Source organism: Pagrus pagrus, assembly GCF_965226575.1.
Source record: "Pagrus pagrus genome assembly, chromosome: 1".
NCBI lineage: Eukaryota > Metazoa > Chordata > Actinopteri > Spariformes > Sparidae > Pagrus > Pagrus pagrus.
The window spans coordinates 9,812,062-9,832,822 of record NC_140185.1 but is presented as its reverse complement, the minus strand read 5'-3'; the positions used below and the strand labels follow the sequence as shown (position 1 = coordinate 9,832,822).

General features: G+C 41.3%; 1 protein-coding gene across 1 annotated transcript in view; it reads right to left on the bottom strand.

Annotated features, from left to right (window-relative positions):
• Nucleotides 1–1,185: 1,185 nt before the first annotated feature.
• LOC311255300 (collagen and calcium-binding EGF domain-containing protein 1-like) overlaps nt 1,186–20,761 on the bottom strand; it is a 39,032-nt gene continuing 19,456 nt past the window's right edge. The window contains exons 3-11 of the mRNA XM_084349651.1: nt 9,202–9,254; nt 6,971–7,105; nt 6,340–6,477; nt 5,805–5,938; nt 5,443–5,557; nt 5,046–5,185; nt 4,386–4,421; nt 3,964–3,999; nt 1,186–3,237 (exon numbers count right to left, since the gene is read on the bottom strand). Coding sequence (XP_084205777.1) covers nt 3,049–3,237; nt 3,964–3,999; nt 4,386–4,421; nt 5,046–5,185; nt 5,443–5,557; nt 5,805–5,938; nt 6,340–6,477; nt 6,971–7,105; nt 9,202–9,254 — 976 coding nt within the window. The 3' untranslated portion in view covers nt 1,186–3,048. The remainder of the gene's footprint in view (nt 3,238–3,963; nt 4,000–4,385; nt 4,422–5,045; nt 5,186–5,442; nt 5,558–5,804; nt 5,939–6,339; nt 6,478–6,970; nt 7,106–9,201; nt 9,255–20,761) is intronic.

Sequence of the window (20,761 nt, the reverse complement as noted above, 5' to 3'; positions counted from 1 at the left end):
TCCATCCTCACCTCCTACATCGACATTATGTACACTGCAGACTGCGGTGTATCATAGCTCTGGTGAGAGGGTGATTATCTGTAATACCTCCAGGGACTTGAGGCAAGCAAATACATTGTGTATGAAAACTTACTCTGCAATAAATCTGATTGATTTTAAATCATATACTTGATGTTCTATGTAAAGTATAGTTTACCAATTGTATGTTGTGCACAGCTAAGATGCACTTTGTCATGTAGATAAAAAGTACATTTGAGATTATTAATAGCGAATTTCAATGTTCTGTTTCTCGATAACAGGTCGTCCATATTTCCCAGTGGCACACCGTCACTATTAGAGCTGGGACTCCAGCTCAGCCAAAACTTAGCACACCAAAAAAGCCGCAACAAGGCAAAAGGTTTTGCCAGTGATAACAGCAGATGTCTGTGGTGTGTAGTTGTTGCGTATAAGGCCCAGTAGAGGGCAGCAAACGCCACACAATGATTGCAGAATTTTTAACTTTTTCCAGAGCTGTATGAGATTACTGATACTTGAATTTGGGCAGTGGGTAATTACAATTTAATCTAATAATGCACCACCATGATATTAAGAACTGTAATACAGTGAATCATTTTGAGTGTCTTCTTATCCTTATTTCTGTTTCAGTAGGAACAGTTATCACACACACAGTCACATGTACATTTACCTCCAGTAATGTTTATGTCTAGCAACAACGCTCTATACTCTGCTGTACTATTGGAAGTTGCTTTAGTCTCGGGACAGCAACCCTTTCATTTCTGAAGCAAGTTTAATAGAAAATGAGGCCAAATTATATGTAGAGAGAATAATTACTAAATGAAAGAACACAACACAGAATACAACACTGGAAAAGCTGACATGTTTGGGCCATCTCTGAAGGCCTAGAAGGCCCTAAGGGTTCCCCTCTGATATTTACATAATCACTAGTAATATCACACCATTTGATGACATAAACAAGATATTGTATCCTTATCCAGCTTAAATGCAGGTTGTCCACTGGGTCTGAGGCATTATCCGTAACATTTTATTAGTTTAAGACCACATAAAGTATATATTGAAGGGATACTGCATTACTGGTTAGACTTTCGTGCTGCAGCAGCAAAACAAATAAACATGTCCTATATACATACAGGCTATTAATGTATCCTTCTATTTACGTATTGTATTTAGGACAATAAAGCACATTCAATACAAATCTTAAATGCCCAAGAGTCAACCCTTCCACCAAATTACACAATAGGAGCTTTTAAAAAAACTAAAAGGCAGGGCCTCCATTTAAATTCAGTGGACTTGGATATATTTCTGCATATATACAGAGTGTGCACATTAATCTGAAAGAAAAGAGCCTGAGTTGAAGTGAGAAAAATGAATCAACAAGTTAATGGATGATGAAGAGGTGACTTCTGATAGTGTATCAGGCTATAGCCTACATATTTGTTCAGCTTTAATCTGACAGGGACACAATATAGGACCCAGTGCTGGAGATGAAAAAAAAAAAATGTTAAAGATAAAAAATACCATTGCTTCGCTCCAGCTCCAGCTCGCTGTCAACACACTACATAAACACCCAACAATGGCGTCACCTCCGCAGCTGCTGTGGTCATGTTAATAAATGGGGGTGAAAACAAATCCAATTTTTAATCCCAAAAGTTTAAAGTAATCTCTGAGCCTTCCTTTCGTCAGTCAATGGCTCAGAGTCAGAGGAGAAACTGATTTGACTCTAGGTGTTTATCCCTCCAGAAGGTCTGGCTCTGCACCTGACTTTAGCAAGTGAAGGGGTGGGTGGCTCGTTTCCAAAATATCAATACAACTGATACTCTATTCCTTTTAAAGATCAATTCTAGCTTCAACTGATCGATATAAAGGGATCAGTGTCAATTTCTGTCTTTCAAGTCACGCATTGCGCCCCTCGTAGCTTGCCCCAGTCCGCCCCCTGACCGTTTATTGAACGTAATGTTTATCCCTTTTTTGCAATTTGACGATTCATTAAAAATAGAATAAAATAAACATTAAAGAGTTCTAGAGTTCGACAAACCTTTATTTAGGAATGAGAAATGGCAGCTGCTTCACAGTACAAAAAAACAAAAAACTTTCAAGCAGCCTTCCATTTTAATGTCTCTTGTTTGTGCTCAACTCCCAAGTGAAAGTGTGAGAATATGTGCCCTCCTCATCTCTGATTTAGAGTCAGTTCCAATGTGATCATCTGCCTTTCCCAATGCATGAATCGATTTAAGCCTTTTAATTTAAAGACTTTCTAAAACCCTTTAGTGTAATAGTCAATACTGCATTTGATTTATAAGCAGCAGATTGTACTTTCTTAAACTGTCAAAATATTGGATGTCTTACATATTTAACATCTCTCTCAGATTATATTTAGATGAACATATTGCAGCAGTTTATGTGTTTTATTAATCATACTTGGACTAGAGTTGTTTAATTGTTCTTTTCTGGCAGAAGTGTTTTTGTGCAACAGTACACGATTGGTATTGTAATAGTTTCTGAAGATGCCTCAGAGTAGAGAATAGCTGCAGAGCTAAAACTCGAGGTCGGGATACTGCAGGTGGGTGCAGGGGAGGCTCACAGTGCGGGTCCTGGGTCTTTGTACCAACTCCCTGCAGGCAAACTGTCAATGGACAGACACGGAACAGGAAGAGATGTAGACGATAAAGTTCGTCGTTTGAAGTGGTTCAGCTCAGAGGCACAGCTCAGAGGCTCAGACATAAAGGCACACGCTGCATCATTCTCACTCACACCACAGCATATGAGAGGCAGCCACACAGTACTTGCAGTGGTTAGAGAGTCTGTGGTCCAGTTTCTGTTTTATAATCCTCGTGTCTCTCTGTTTTACTGTCTGTGGCAGTGTTGAGAGTGAAATCCTTACTCAGTTCATCCCACCTGTGAGGTTAGATGTTATTTACATGATGGCACTTTGACCACCAGCATCCTTTATCACTAAAGCAACAAAGAGTCAAGTTTGGTGTTTGTTTTGCTCGGCTTGAGTGACTGTTACTGTGGGTGGGATGTCAGAGGTCAGGTATTGAGCATGAGATCTCCTTGTCCAGAGCCCCACTCTACAAATTCCGCTTCCCCGCTGGAATGAGGAGGAGTGTCCAGAGAGAGGCCTCGCCGCTCCCCAAACACCTTCTCCTGCAGTTCAATTATGTCGTTGCGGATGTCGGCCATCATTAGCAGGAGGAAGTCGAAGGAGCCAGGTGGTCCCTGGGGACAGAGGAGAAAATGAGAAATTGAAGATGCATGTAATTTTTCACTGGGTTTCCTTATGGGAGCTGAGAGGCTCAATAGACAAAACACATATAGTGCACCACCATCTTGTCTTAAAATGGCTAGCTTGTGAAACCTGCAGTCGCTTTTGCTCTCTCTATCCAATCAAGAGATGTTTGCTGAGTGTTGTGTGGGAAGCGGCTTGGCGGACAGTGAGGGGGTTGCCCGAAGGGAACACACCACCAAACAATGACCATTACTGATGAAAATTTGTCATGACTCAGGCAGAAATGTCAATGCATGAGGTAATATTTTAAACCTTTCGTTAGTCTTGTTTGCCGACTTTCTTCTTCGCTCTCTGACACCCTCTCAGAAGTTGTAGCGACAGGAGACCAATTGAAACGCACCGTTAGCATGAGTAAACGTGTGGATTTGTAGGTGTAATGTATGTACAGTTCTAGTCGTTTTTAGACATTTTGATGCAGAACTGCTGAATAGTATACTTTAAGATGACTGTTGTCATTTATATTTTTCAAAATGTAGATGGAGGAAGCAGCTTAATGACTTACTCTTATCATAGTTATAAAATAAAATATAAAATAAGATAAGAAGCATATGAAAAATCGTGACTGTAGCATTTTCAGAGCATGTTCGTGAGTAGATTCAGAAAGCTGAAAACTATGAATTTACTACAATGTGTGTTTAAAGTGTGAATTAACTTACAGGTGGACCTCTGGGACCAGGAGCTCCTCTGTCACCCTGCAGGTGAGAAACAGCACATATTCACCAAATTCCAACAGACACAGCTTTCTAAGAGTTTTACAAACTGATTTTGATGCATGATGATACTATTTGGCGAGGAAAAACTTGTAAAAGTGTCCTGAAAGCCATTCTACTGAATGTCAAGGATTAAAACTATGATGATTATGAAACCAGAATAATGGTACAGTTAGCTTTTCAGAACTACGTGTGGTTTATTTTGCCACTGTTTGACTTTAGTGGACTCCATTCACTCAGTGACCGGTGTCTGAAAGCAATGTAGACACTAGATGGCAACAGTGTAGCTCCACACATACCCACACAGACAAACATAACGACAAAAATTCAAAGCATCTATAAGTAAAATACGGATATGTGATAACAACCTTTAGTCCATCTGTTCCTGGTGCCCCAGGCGGTCCCTGTATGAATGATAAGACACAGATATGAGAAGGTTTGTCAAGCTAATTATATGAAGAGAAAGGCATTTGTGATGCACATCAATGGACACAGTTTTCATTTTGGTAAACACATTCATAAATACTCTTACAACCGCAGAGAAGCAGGTTTATTTTCAATCAAAGCAACATTGTGATCTGATGGTGGTGGATGTTGGCTGACTGTGCGTCACAGTGGACGGATACTGGGTTGCTGCTCACGTCAGACCAGAGTCACCAAACCTGATTCAGATGACATGCTGTCACACTGGATTATTAGACACACTGAAGATGTGACCTCCAGGTTATGAAAAGCCACTTAGATCTCCTGATGTCAAGGCTCAAGTGGGAACTAAACAGAATAACGTTTGTGTACAAAACACATGTGATAAGCCCAAAGGCGCAGGGCGCCTTTAGAATGTGGGTGGGACAAATTTAAACGGAGGTGTGTGGGTTATCCCCGAGGAAACTTTGAATAGAGTAGATGTCATGCTGTTATCTGTTTCATTCTAGTAAATTAATTTCATTCATTTTAGTAATTTATCCCCACCCTTGTTTATTGGCTGCAACGTCCATGGATAACCCCTTCATTATGACATTTTTTCTTACCACTGCCCCCCTGCGGCCTCTCTTGATGTGCTTCAGGTCAGGCTCTGGACCCATGGGTCCCATGTCTCCCCGTGGACCCCTAGGGCCAGGTGGGCCCCTATCCCCTGGGTCCCCTCTCTTTCCCGGTTCTCCTGGGTGTCCTGGTGAGGACAGATTGATGCAGCGATAAAGAGAATTACACTCAACAAAAATATATACACAAAACTTTTCTTTTGCTAGCATTTTGTCACAAGTCAAAACATAAGACATAAGATTTATGCACATGAAAGGATTATTTCTCAAATTTGTTAAATCCTTCCTTTTTGTTATTTAAAATACTGTATAACTCAGCAACCTGTGCAGATACCTGCAGCCAGATTTAATTTCTCTAACCTTACAGTTAGTATATCTACTTTACCTGGGACCCCAGGAGCTCCAGGAGAACCAGGTAAACCAGGAAGACAGGGACTATCAGGACTTTTTCCTGTCCTCCCCAGAGATGGCTTGTCACTGCTGTTGGCCAGGTCAGGTACCTGCAAGCACAAAGAGGAAACACTAAGTAGGATCGAGTGAGTAGTTCCCCACATTTTAACTTATGTTAACCTCAGTTCCTTTCGACGAGTTAAACCAAATCTAAATGTCTTTTTTCTATTCTCTGCTGTCTGCTTCATGTTTAACCTGGTCACACAGAAGGTTTAGTCATCAATCAATGAAGGTTAAAATAATTGAGTAATGTATTTGTTTGAGTGTTAAGGTGACTCTCTAAAGTAGACATGTTACCTGGTTGGGTGACTGTGTGTTGCCCAGCTTTAGTTTTAGCTGCAGCAGGCTGTTTTTCATGTTGATAAAGTCCTGACAGGTGAACGAGCAGGTGCCAGCACTCATCAATGTGTCTGACTTCCCCGATGAACTCACTGCAACACAAAATATACATTTACATTTTTTACTAGAACATATTTTCAGTATGTGTGACCGCACTGGGAATCAAACCCCTAACACTGACATAACTAATGTCACACGAGCAATACAGAGTCAAATCAATCATTTCCAGAGTTTTTAATAGTAAACATCAGCATCATTACTAATTGTTAAAATGGACAAATACACGTGTAGACACAATATTTCTGGTCACTGGATGACCAGGACTGACCGTCATTTCTTTTATCTAGTAACACTGATATCGATCGCTTTATACTGAGGCCTAAATGAATCTAACACCCTGATGAGCACATGAACTGATGGACACTGATTCAGATTTTGCTGCTGGATTTTCATCCACAAGATGTAAAGCTCAACTAAAAACACAAAAACTCACAGTTGTGTACAGGGATACAGGAGCGTTGGTCCGGCGCCAGGATGTAGCCGCTGTGACAACGACACAGGAAGCTGCCCACTGTGTTCACGCACTCGTGGTCACACATGCTGCTGTCCGGGTGCTCACACTCGTCAAGGTCTGCATGAGTGTGTGTGAGTGTAGGAGTGAAGGGGAAAATGGAGAAAACAATGTACATGATTAGACACAAAATAAGGAGCAAAGTCTGGAGTTTTTTCTTTGTCCTCACCTCTCAGCATGGAGATTTGACGATTATTATTTTATTTTGTCCTTTGAAACTTGAGAGCTACTATGTGCGGTATAATAAGCCTGTTGTGACTTCATCATAGTATATATAATATGTCTACATGGCATTTTACATTATGTGCCACTGTAGAGGGAAACTGTTGCTACAGAAAACAGATGGAGGGCGCTGTTTTTCCAGTTAAGAAAAGTCCTGAAAAACCACCTCCAACATGTTAAAAGAAGCCAAAAGGGGAGTTTTTAGGAACATCATTTACTGTAATATGAATGACTGTGTTGTGATGAAATGTGTGAGGAATATCCCATGTCAGTAATAGACGTGATAGTCCAAAGTATTTTTAACGCAGAGATGAGAAGATAGTGCGCTGACCCAGACAGTATGGAGATTTGTGGTTGCGGTGTCTCTCTCGGTCGAAGCGATAGCCGGGATAACATGTGCAGACAACACGTCCAAAGTTATCAGTGCACTGCTGCTCGCAGGGCGACGCTGCACACACATCCACACCTACAGAGAGAGAGGAGGCAGAGAACACGCAGACCGAGCATGTTAAAGTTATTCAGGATCACTGTCTGAAAACAAACATTACTGTAATCACCCAGGGGTGCTATTAATCTCTATTACCACCTCCTTACACTCATAAAGTTCCACTTACACAACTGGGAGCTGACCAGTACAGCTTCTACTATCAGCCCATGGATAGCTCAGGGCCGTTTCTCACGAAGACATATTGACATGTTACAGTAGGAAAGTCACAGCTGTGAATAATAAAATGAATGAGGGCTGAATTCCATTTTGCTGCTTCAGTGTCAGGGTCCTGGCTCATTGTCACACTGTAACGCCTCACTCAGACACTTGAGAAATAATTAAATACTCAGTAGTCTATGCAACAGCGTGTCGTAAATTGAGATTTTGACGCTTATCAACTACTCTTAAGTTTTACATCTATAAAAAACAAGCCATTGCATTGTGGGATTGTTAGCAGAAAGTAGCATGCAATTCAAATTACAGACTCGGTGTCCAGATAAAAGACACAGCATTCCATAGAATAAATATATACCTAATCACAATTGAAAAAAAAATCATGGTTTAAAAGAGGAAAATAGTTTACAAAAAGACAGCTGTACCAACGACTCCACAACTGGGATTGGTAGATGATAGCATCTAGGGCAAAGCCTTATGTTTGATAAAAGATGATTTAACTTTCAGAGACATCAAGACGACAAACATTTTGCCTGCACAATTCTACCTCTGCACCCATGGGCGCTGCTTCTGTCATTCAATCTTGGGAGTTTTTTTAAGGGCACTAAACAGTGTCTATGTTTTACACTCAGACACTCAAATAAAATGACTGTGGGTTAATGGTGTATCTGATATCACTGTGCTGGTGAGGTTCCTAGAACAAAGTAGTTTATGTTGGTCCAGAACTATCATTGAAACTGACCAATCATGCTGTTATGGTGTCACAGTTTTACAACTTGTGCTGATGTTGTTCCACAAACAACATCTTAACTGAGGAAATAGCGACGAAAACCACATCTGGAGTGAGCTGTTCTGGTTAAATGGGTAATGTATATGACTCTTAGTCACCAGACCAGGGTTCAAAAAGTTGTGTAACACATGCTATTTGCTTGTATTATTATAGTTTTTATAATAATATTATCTTTAAAGTAACTTTTCTTGTCATTTGTCATTGTCACAGTTTGGTTAGGTTTTGGACACAATAATACTTGGTTATGTGGAGGAAAAGATGGTTTGGGTTTCACCGCGGTAAACACAAGTTTGAAAGGATAACTACTGCCATGTGCGTGACCTTAATTATGATGATCCAGTAACAACACCAACACAGCAATATCGGATGGTGTGTGGGTAAATATAGTGCACCACACGTTAATTTATAGACAAAATGTCTGTTGTAGAAGAAGCCTTCGATCCAACCCACAAGAACCATGTCTCAGGACAGGGATAGTTATTTTATGCAATCCCAAGGAAATATATTTGTGTGTGTGTGTGTGTGTGTGTGTGTGTGTGTGTGTGTGTTTTCAGGCACAGACACATCAGCTGACTGTTTCTTGGACATCCATGCTGTTATATACATGGAGGAACAGTGTTCTCTAGTGGCTGAAGTGTCTCACTGTAATCCTATGGGGGCATCCTACAGTCTATTCTAGTTAGTATTGATGCTGAAGACACTAAACATGCTTTTCAACGCTGTTCACCAGTGTTCCTGACAATGATTATGTACAGTAAGTCCATTTTTCACAATTGTCATGTTTTATATAAATGACCACAGCTAAATTTGTCTGTGGCAAAACCGTGGAAACTTTCTTTTCTGGCTGTTGTGTTGTTAGGATCATTGCATTGCAATTATCTGAAATGACTCCTAAAACATAATTACTCCAAACTGACAAAAGTCAACCATAAAATGTGTGTTTTGTGGATCTCTTTGGAGGTCCAAATCAGCAGATCTGGTCTCCAGTCCGTGTTTTGTGCAGCCTGTTTTCAATCTGTAAACTGCTGTGACGGATGAAATTTGGATCATGTGAATCAGATGTGAGAGTTCGTGAGCCAAACTTAGAGGATGGTGTGTCTGGTTTACCTACTTTCAGGTATGCACTGGCCCATCACAAACCTGAATCCGTCACAGCATTTCCTCCTGAAAAAAACAAAACAAAGTTGTTAGAGTTTGACGTGTCTGTGCAGTAAACGTGAAACTACAGCCAGCAACTACAGTAGTTATCTTAGCTTAGCATAAGGAAAGAGAATAAACACTTTTATCAGTGTAGAGGTTAAGATTGATGCACTTCCGAGAAAAGCACCATTCTGGATTAAAGATGTGTCTTTGTCCATATCATGTGGCTGTGGATTTAAGTTTGGACATCACTGATATCCAACGTCTCACAGTTGGCTGACAACAGACCATTCAGAAGCATGTATGCAGCTGAAAGTATCAACATACAGACCAGACACAGCGACGCAGCAACAGGAAGGGACAGGAGTCACACTGATGGATAAATTAGCCTACATCTCAACATGGTAACTGCGTGAACAAGGCCTACAACTTTATTATTATCATCATAAACTAGATCAAACTTATGGCCTATTAATCCATAGTCGTCTTCAACTTGTAAATTGACGCTCATCACACCACTGCTATATACTCCCACACAGATGACAGTTCACTCAAGTCATTTGTTGTGGTCGTTCTTTTCTGTTTTTTTATGTGAAAGAAAGTCACATTAAAGGCGAAAATGTGTATGATTGAATCTGTGCTTTAAAAACAACTCAAACACAATAAACAACAACAAAAAAACACATGGAGTTATTGCATCGTGGTTGTATGCTCCTGCAAACCAGTGAAATTGCTGAGCTGTTGCATTGAATAGTGGCCCGAACATTTTATTATTAAATATTTAATACACTGACGTCATATAAAGTTGTTGAGTTGTTGAGTAATGGCCAAAAATGTGTTTTGTGAGGTCACAGTGACCTTGACCATCAAACTTTGACTGCTCAAATCTAATCTAATTAGTTCATCCTTGAGTCCAAGTGGACATTTCTTCCAAATGTGTGGAAAGTTCTTCAAGGCGTTCTTAAAATACAATGTTCATGAGAATGAGACGCCATGAGGTCACAGTGATCTTGACTGTTGACATTTGGCGGCCCAAATCTGTTCAGTTCATCCTTGAATCCAAGTGCACAGTAACTCCAAATTTGAATAAATTCCCACAAGGCGGTCCTGAGATATCGTGTTCACAAGAGTGGGACAGACATACGTACGCATGGATGTGCGGGCTGTCACTGGCGCAGAGGCATAAATACATTGGTATCATCACCAGCTATTGTATTTTAAATTCCTAGTTTATACATTGTAATTGCAAACACTTACAACATAAGCTTCCTGCAAACATTTCAGCAGATTGTCACAGCTGTGTTTCCTATTCTGATTTGACTTATTTCTGTATTTTTGCTCCCTGGCCAGCACTTAAACCCTGAACAAATAAACAACTAAGAACTCGTGATGTAAGCTCGTAACAGCTCGATGGATGCAGTATTTTTGAAATACAGTATTGTGCAACGAATATTGGGCAACAATTCCTCCGAAAACTGATTTACGGTGTTTGGCATTCACACTCGTCCAGCAATCCCACAACAATCCACCACATGTTACAGACATTACAGTTGGAAAAAAGAACAGAGAGGAAATGGCTCAGAAACTGGAGCAGCACAGCCACGCAACAAATATCACGCACACACGCTTGAAGAAAAAGGAGATAAAATGCACAACTCCTGTCCTAAAAATGGCATGCTATTACCGGAGGAGATACAGCATGCTGCCTCGTTCACTTCCCCCTCAAGACAACAAGTTGCTTTTATTCTCCTCCAGCCTCCATGCAGTGTAGCCCTAAATCACTCTGAGATCCCCCCCTCCTTTTCGTGAATGAATAATAACCTATAAAATGGCGAGGCCGGACTAAACTGATGAGATCCAGATGAGAGCAGCTTTAATCTGCAGCCTGTAGCTGGGAGTGTTGAGAGGGATGGATACGGCTGGGCAAAGGAACTGAGGTGGAGAAAGGAGAGTGAATGCTGATGAAGACTGTCACTCAGTCAGTCTGCCAGTCGATCCATCAATCAATCAGTCGGAGATCTGAGTCAGGTTAATAGGTTGCAGGTGCAAGTCTGTCCTGGGGGGAATTACCTTTTCGGTGAAAGCCACCAAAAAGGGTTATTTGACTTGAAGAGTCAAGTCGATCTGGTTCTGATGTGACAGCCACAATTTATATCAATGGTCCAATTTGTAAGAAAGTTGATTTTTGAGTCTCCTTTCCAACTCGACAAATACTGACACTTTGGGACGGAGGCAGAACCCACATAGAATCCCAAAGCATCAGTATTTGATGAGTTGATAGACGAAGAGAAATCAACTTTCCAAAAAATAGGACCTTTAGATCAGACTGTGAGCCTCTTTATTCAAGATGATGACCTGGCTTTTATAACAATTAAGAACCACACAACAACTGTACATTTGTATTGACCATTTAAACTAACCAACCTAAACTTTGGTGATGCTAATATGATAATACCACAATTCTTACTTGTAAGTAGTACAGACTTTAAAAAGTTGCACTGCAAAGCTGAGTACAACCAAGTAATTGTTCATAGAACTAAGGATGGACCGATGTGATACGACAGACGGTATCAATGCCTGCACTGACCTTATCAGTTATCAGACAAGACAGATCCACATTAAATTGTTTCTTTCATTATGAGTATTTCCACAGCCTTCTTGGCCTCATGTTACCCTGCATGAAAATTATTCTGATCTCATTGCACTGTGGATGGATTAAGTGTTTTTTACGCAACAGAATTTGATTTATTGCAGATGAGTATTTGCTGTAAAACAGATTGTTTGCAATTTGTTGCTAAATTCAGTATTTCTCAGCAATGGGATCAGGAAATATTTAGACCATAAAATTCACTCTTTTCTTACAGTTTAGCAATACTGTGAGTGTATGTCTTTGACTACACGTTTCATGTTCAAAATGTTCACTTCACCTGTACAGTCACTGTTCTTGATGATTCAACAACCAACCAGATCACCAGAATAAATGTTAACCAAGTACGTTTCTGCAAAACCACAAATGAGTTCAAACTGAACGTTTCTTTATGTTTGTTTAGGTTGAATTTGCTATTTCTCTTTCATAACAACGCTGTGCTTATGCTCTGGGTTTAGGCACAAAAACCTCTAAGTTAGGTTTAGGAAACCATCATGGTTTGGCTTAAATTGCCTGTTTTTGGTCGCATGAGCACAGATGGAAATGGTCCAACTTCCTGTGATAAATTGCCTGTCCCCAGGTGTTCTTATAAATATCCAGTGGTGTGACTTGAATTGCAGTCAGCTGTTTGGCAGCCTTGTTGGCTTGTAGTGACACCACCACCACCCCCCGCACACAGGTTTTTTTTTGTTTTATTAATTTCTATTACTGATGTGTTTGTGAAGGTAAAGAAGAAACACTTAGTTATAGTTAGTCCAACCATTACTGAAAGATTGGACTAAGTTTACAGGAAGAGATGCATTTAATAATCTGTACAGTCGAGTTAACATGACTATGAATCTCCAGCCATGCTAGCAGCTCTGTGAGGCTGTACATCAGCATGCCTGTACGGCGCCTTGTGGAGGCCTATCTGATGTGTGTGAGTGTATGTGAACTTTGCTCTGTGACACATTCATTGCAGAACTTCAGATAAAGTCCTGTTATCTCAGAGTCTTAAGCTCCCTCTCATCTCCTTTGTTTCCTTCTGGATTTACGGCATTATAGACTTTGCTCTTATCTCAACTGTGGACCCTGCGTGGGAGCGTACCTATGTTCCCCGGGTCCTATGTTCCCCGGGTCCTATGTTCCCCGATCGGGGAACCCTATCCCTAACCTAACCCTAACCCTAACCCTAACAGCGGGGAACATAGGACCCTTTTTCAAAAAAAAGGTCCTATGTTCCCCGGTCACATACAAAGCGGGGAACATAGGCCCTGGGGAACATAGGACCCGGGGAACATAGGGATGATCCCCCCTGCATGGTCTCTGCACACACATTCAAAGCTATAATCTTCTCCCTCACACACATCCTTACATACTCAGTGAACCCCTAATGTTAGCGGTAAAGCATCACATAGTCAAAACAAACCAACCGAACACAAGAAACATACAGAGTACACTGGACAGATAAAGATATGGAGGCCAGAGACAAACCAGAGGCGAGACAAAGAGTCTACAGCCATGCTAGCAGCTCTGTGAGGCCGTACTTGAGCATAGCAGTGCTTTAGCTAAATGCTAATGTCAGACCTGACATGCTCACAATGGTGATGTTTAGCAGGTATAATGGCTACCATGTTCAACATATGCCAACATTTGTCAACAAAAGTCAAACTGCGTCATAGAAAAAGTAAGTGAGATTCATCTGGAACCATGAATGTCTGTACAAAACTGCACCAAAATCATTCAGGAGTTTTTGAGCGTTGCCTTCCCTTGAGCCTCATACTGGCCCAACTTAAAGCATCTAAATAACTGAACAGAACGAAGACAGAGCCAAAATAACAACTTATATCAAAGCTCCACAGAGCAGCCAAACTCAATCTCAGTGCAACACACTGCACATCCACATACAGCACAGCCCGTCTGTCAGTCAGAAATGCAGCAGCCCCGGCAGCTCTCCCCTGGGTGTTTGTGATGGACAGGAGAGGGAGGCCCGGGGCATCTGGACAAGCAAACGAGGGCGGAGGGGGAGGTGACCCGTGTGTTTTTGTTTTGGAAAGTAAAAGTATGTTGGTCAGACTGGCAACAGGCCCGGTCGACATGACACAGCCTCTAAAACATGGACCATTACACTCTGCGCTACTGACCTATGTGTGGGAAGAGGTTTGTCTTTTATTGGCACTTATAACAGAAGCTTTTGTAACAATATTTTGGCATAGAAATTGTCAAAAATTTAATATGGGCACAGAATATTGGCAGTACACTTCAATACAAGTATCAGTAACAGAATGTCTGTATGTGTGTGTGTGTGTCTGTGTGAGGGCTGGGATACCATCCAGTAATTGGGTACAGCCTTTTTAATGTCAGTCAGGGTACATTAGTGAAAGCGATCCTTGACACTAACAAGACTCCTCTCCTCCTCTCTCCTTTGTCGTGTCCTCTCTGTGCACTTTACTTCACTCGCCCTATATCCAGCTTCTGATGTGAAACATGTCGATTTATATTCAGGCATTTCTATCGGCCCCTTGTTCCACAGTGCTCTCCACCGGTTCACTAGTTGTTGACATAATCTCTGTCTGTCTCTCTCTCTCTTGTCTTCAGACTGACATGTTGTTGGCCTCGTGCTGCCCTCTGATCATGAAACCTGATGAGGTGTCTGCCTTTTCCATCTTTATTTCATTCACAGGAATAGTTTTCTGTCCTCTCTGGACCTGCTGAGGACAGGAGGATTTATCAGAGCCTCTAACGGCCACTTTTAAACCTCAGCGCCAAACTATCTGTCTACAGTCTTATTTTCTTTTCTTCTTACAATTGCTTACAGGAATTTCTCAACATTTCTGTTTTGCAAAACTCTTCACATAAATTTTAATTACTAATCAGCTCAGGACCCAACCAAACCACACTTCACCTTCACCCATCTCAGGGTCAATTCCTATACAATAATAGTGCTTTCAGACAGCCAGCAGTTGCTGCCGGCGCTTCCTTTACTTTCAATGTAAACAAAGTGCGTTGCTAAAGTTGGCAGCAGCAGCAGTGAGGAGAGCCAGGGCTGCTGCCTCTCTCGTCAGCGTGCACATCTCTTCGGAGTTAATGATGGTTAAACTTCGACACTGTCTGCTGTGACCATGGCAACCACAGAAACCAAAGCAAGGTAAAATGATACAGCAGCTGCTGGTATTTGAGTTCCCTCAGGGTTATACATCTTTACCATCAGAAAACAGACAGATCAATGAAGAGAAACAGTATTACGTTCATAACATCACATTTTGTGTCCTCAGTTCTGTCCTTGTGTGCATGTATCTGCTCATCTCCTCACCTGAAACAAGTCTCATAATAACAAAACACTTTCCTATCACAATGTAGCTAATTTCAGTTTAATTCTTAAATAATTTTGTGTACATGTATGCTATGTTTAACGTGCAAAATGAATTGTTAATATGCAGAGTTTTGGTGGCGGGTGAGTTCAAGTGAAATTTCAAAGAGCACCTTAACATTTTGTGTCAAAGCAATGAAACATGAATCCATACGGGCTGCAGCTGCACTGAATGTCTGGGGAGGTGACGACTGTTAGCTAATAAACATGGATGTAAACATGTTAGATTCAAACTTTTATGAGAAATCTGCTTTGCAAATGTTTCATGAAGCTCGAGGATACAAACATGTTTTTTTAACACTGAATGTAAAAATAACTGATTTTGTTTCCATGAAAACTCCACAGGACACCTTTAAAATGTAGTTAACTTCAAATTGTTTTTTGCATGAAATGTATTGTATGTAATCACTCATCTGAATTTTTACTTTATTATGACTTTCAAGTTCAAATGTGCAATGTTTGACATTCAGGGTACAACACTGATTTGCCTGAAATAGGGCCAGTTTACAAGACAGTTGTGTTAAAAGTTAATGAGTACACAAATATCTAAATATGCACTAGATTTGTACAAATGTCAAAAAATATAGGTATATCTAAGGTAGAACTGAAGAATTTTCTGTTTTGTCATCTCTTGAAGACTTCGTCATAATTATTATTATTAGTAGATATTTTACATTCAGTTTTTATTTAGTCTTTTACACATACACATATCTTATGCACGTTTAGAGATTCATGAACCCAATAATACATGTAGAGACTTACCTGTATTTTCACAACTCTCAGTTTCGTAGTTTTCCGACTATTTTTTTTTTTTCTCGATGTATCTTGTAATACAAAACAGCTTGACATTGTGACTTAAACAAGACATCAAATCCACTAAACAACCACAACACCACATTTCCAGTGGCTTTGGACTGAAATGGATGGTGAATTGCTTAATTCGTAAAAATCATTTTGAATTGAAAGCCTTGTTCTAAGTTACTGAGAGATTGAGGATATTGTTACTGAGAATGTGTTGTTGGCACTCTTATTATTGACTGTTATTTCTTTTGAATCGTCCTTGTCGTCAGTTTATGTCAGGTTAGGGCTCAGTAGTCTGTAGCAGGTTGCATGTACTGTCTTGTATAGGTTAACCTGCAGTATTGAATCTTCCACTTTTTTATAATACATACATATCGAACGTTGTGGCAATTTGCATATGTTTCACAGCAGCCTTGCATCAAGACAACACGAGAATGATAGAACGGTTTGGAAAGTATGTGGACAGCCTCTCTTGGCTTTCACTGACACACACTGTCAGTGTGGATATCATTAACTTTGACTGCTGGCTGCTGTTTTTGACAGCTCGTGTACCCGGAGCGCGATAAATTACAATAAACAAAGAACTGGAAATGGACTGGATATTACATAGCTCATACACATCCATCAAAAACGTCTTGATTGGCTCTGATACAGACCATGCAGAGAGACAAGATCGCAAATGGTTTTTGCTGATTTTTGGAGGGAAAAATTGAGCAGGATATGAAAATTTAGTATCATCGTTGACAGGCCTCTGACATGGCCAAGTGGTGTGTCTACAGGGTGGCTGATGGTGTCTCCATATTTACTTTGCATGCCGTGCTGACCTAAACCCATTCAAAGCATCCTTAAATGGTAATTCTGGTATTTTAAACCTGGGCCCTATATTAACATGTTTAGGTGTGTAAATGATTCATACTTACCAAAAGTTTTGCATCTGGTCCAGTAGATCGCCTCAGTTGGCAGCCACGACACAATTACAGTGTAATCCTTTGGGCAACTACGCCCATCAGAGTTATGTCCAGTAAAAGTGCTTGTTTTTACCACTGACAGGATGAGGTTGCTAAGTGTCTGACAACATCAGGGAAATGATTCCTGAGGATATAGACCGTTTTGTTAGATACATAATACTGTACGATCATCGAGAAGTCTTGTTCTATAATCTGTGTGGAAACATGAGTCGAAGAGTTGGAGAGAGGAGTTTGGCGTTAACTTAAAGGAACTTTCAGCAAGAACTTATTTCCAAAGGCATGGCTGAATTTTCAAGTGATTTTAGATGAGGCAACAGCTGTAACCGCTCAACCTTGCGAGAATTTAGAGCTTTTGATTTTGTTTTTCTTGTAACATAACAGATCTCACTTTTCAACAAAAAGGTGTAACGTCATAGGATTAGCTTCAATAACGTTGTCAGACTCTTTGAATAACAACCTCAGCCCATCAGTGGCAAAAATGAGAAGTTTTACTGGACATAACTCTGATGGTCGTAGTCGCCCCAAAGAACTACATAGCAGTCGGGTCTTGACTGCAACTGAGGTGATCTACTGGACTGATTCGAGAACTCTTGGTAATGAATCGTTCGAACACCCAAACATGTAAATATAGGGCCCAGGTTTAAAAATACCGGATCCCCTTTAACTTCAGCCCTGTCCATCCTCCTCTTTGGTCTTTTGGGTACCAACTTTCTCCCCCCAGTCTCTTGCATTTGTGGTGGCTGACCTTGCAGCTACCTGCCCAGCTTGGGGTGCAAGCAGGCCCATGTTGGACGTCATTCCGCTGTGGCAGCCGCTGCCAAAATCAGCACAGCGGCACTGGAAGAAACATCGAGACAGGATCCAGAGGCAGGCCTGGGCCTGGATCACTTTACGCTGAAGATAATGTTCTTTTAGCGAGGGGTCTCCTTCCAGGGGGTGAATGCTCGCTGTTATGTGTTCCCATCCAGCTTTACTGTGATTTATTTGTGCATTTTCAGACAGGAATGTGCTACAAAGACAGGATATTCATTACAGCAACACAAGAAAAGCCCAATACCTCTTTAAGTCCCCAGCCCAGACAGTCTAGGGGTCCTGAGAGCAGGACACAGTATGGACGATGCTGTCACTATGTCTTACAAGTCCCACTCACATTACTGTGTTGTACGTAAAGTTTCTACATGCGAGGAAGATCATAAGAGACTTCCCTCTCTTCTGATGTCCATCTCCTGTGTATCACCTCAGAGTGCAAAGATGTGGGCCGATCTGAGGGGGAGCCTAAAGTGACGGGGGAGGAAATGCCGTGAGGAAGAAATGAGAGAGGAGGACATTGACAGGAGGAGGAGGATGGTTAAAAGACAGGGATGAAGGCTGTTGTCAGCTTAGAGTTTCCCTCTTGGGACTCTGGTGGGAGGAACACAGGAAGTGGAGCTCAGTGGAGGTCAATGGCCTCTTGACACGCCAGGACAGGAGACCAGCCATGTGTGTGTATATGTGTGTGTGCGTCCTGTCAATTTGATGGATGCCTCTTACTGATGTGGCTTATACATGTTACAATTACAGCATGCTGTATTCATCAACCACGCTGTAATTGATTTATTTGCTCAGCAGTCGAGAGCAGTCCAAAAACTTGGCCGGCGGTGTTGTGTATGACGGTGTGATGATGGATGTTTCTGAAGCACATGATGATAGCATGATGAGATCAACAATGAAACATGTTGGAGGGCTGCCATTGTTTTATTACATATTCTTTTGGAAGTCAGTATTGTTTTCATTTTTGATGTTGAGTATTTTTATGGTTTGAGTCTTCTCAATGTGTTGCTAATTTTCTGCTGTTGCTCTGACTGGTGGGATTTTAAGAGATTTTTTATAAGGAGTTCTGTCCGTAAACTCATTGTGTGTTTTTTAAATCCCCAGTGAAAGCACATTTATACTACTTTATAAGAAGGCGCAACTAATTTGTACTTTTACACCCATTTGTCTCACAATACAGCCAAGAAACGATCAGGATCTCATCTTGCGGCAACTTGTTTGAAGATTAAAAACCTTTATATCCAAACATCCTGACCTCCAAAACTCCTTTCATGATCTTGGAATTTTCATCTTCACAGGTTAAACCTAACCAGCTCCTATGTCTGCTTCCTCCTCAAAGTGTGAAGGTGTCGCGCCCAGCCGCGTACAGCTCTTTAAGTGTTAGCGTATAATTGCATGTGTGTGTGTATTCTTTTGAAACTCGTGTGAGTATACACATGTGAAGGTGTTAGTGTGGCGAGCGTGAGCAGCTCCTCTCTGTTTATTTGCTCTGCCAGCCCACTTCCAGGACCTAGGCCTCAGGGGAAACATCAGAGCGCTGGCCTAACAGAGGAGGCTTTGACTGGGCGCACAGGAGGTCTGCACCGCTTCCACCGGCGTACGGGCTGACCTGCACTCCTCCTTCCCCTCTGTTATGCCTCACCTCTCCCCACTCGCCTCATCTTCCCATCATTTCTCCTGCCACTCTTCCATCCTGACCCCCTCTTTAAAATAAACCTTTAACCCTTTGTCTTGCTCTTGTTTCGCTGCTGTCATCATTGCAAGATCATTGGAATATTTTGGTACAACCACTGGACATCTGAACAGATGCTATTGTAAATACCAACCACATCCACTGGCACCCTGCTGCCTTTGTTCTCACTGAGGGTTTTGTTTTCATTTTGGACATTCCACATAAGCTGAAGGAGACAGCTGACACCACTCACAACTGCAACAGAAAGCAACATTTTCCTCTTTTACCATCTCTTTCTCTCTTACTACAGCTCAATATTTTGATACCACTCTAATGTCTGTATGTTAAGTATAGACCTGGAGTCAGGAGGTTATTAGCTTAGCTTAGCATAGAGGCTGGAAGCAGCATGAAACACCTAGCCAGTCTCTGTCCAAAGGTAGAATCTGTCTGGCAACACCTCAAAAGCTCACTAATTATCATGCTACATCTGTACACAGACAGAAATGTTAAGACAACAATTAAATTATTAGTTTTAGGGTAAGTTGGCCAGGTGCAGTCACCTGGAGTGTTGTCAACACCGTTACCAGGCAGGTTACCAGGCAAACAGAGACTCTCAGCCTTTTAACTAGGCCAGCTGTTACTTCCTGCCTCAAGGTGTTATGCTAAGCTAAGCTAATCATGTCCCAATTAACCAACAATAATGAACGACTGCTTTAAAAGCCAATCACACCCTTAAATGTACAGCTTTTGCTTTGCAAAGCAAAAGTTCTACGTGAATTCACTATCACCAGGCTTATTAAAGCTGTTTGTGTGCGACAAGACCCCATTCCTGCCTCCTTCTTTCCATTATACATGAAACCTCAGAGACCACAGACCAGATTTCCAACCAAACCTGATGAGCGAGCATTATAAGCAACTTGCCACCTCATTGAGACTTTTCGTAAATTACCCCACATTGTTACTTCATGCCTGATTTCTCGGGAACCGCTGACCAGACTTTAATGACACATAGGCAGATGATTCATTTTCACACTTCATGCCAAACATCTAAATTGGCTCATAAGTGCTCTGGTTTTAGGTCAGGACAAGATGTATTTGTAAGTGCTCTGCCATTAAGGAGACGGGAACATTTATGGGGCAACATGTTTACAAGCAGCTGACTTTCATTTGATTCAGAAAGACTATAGGAAGGATTTCATGGTTGTGGTAAGCATGTCCTGATGAATGTCTCAGGGCTGACAGAGCTGCTTTCTGTGACAGACACATGTGATTGGCTCTGTCCAA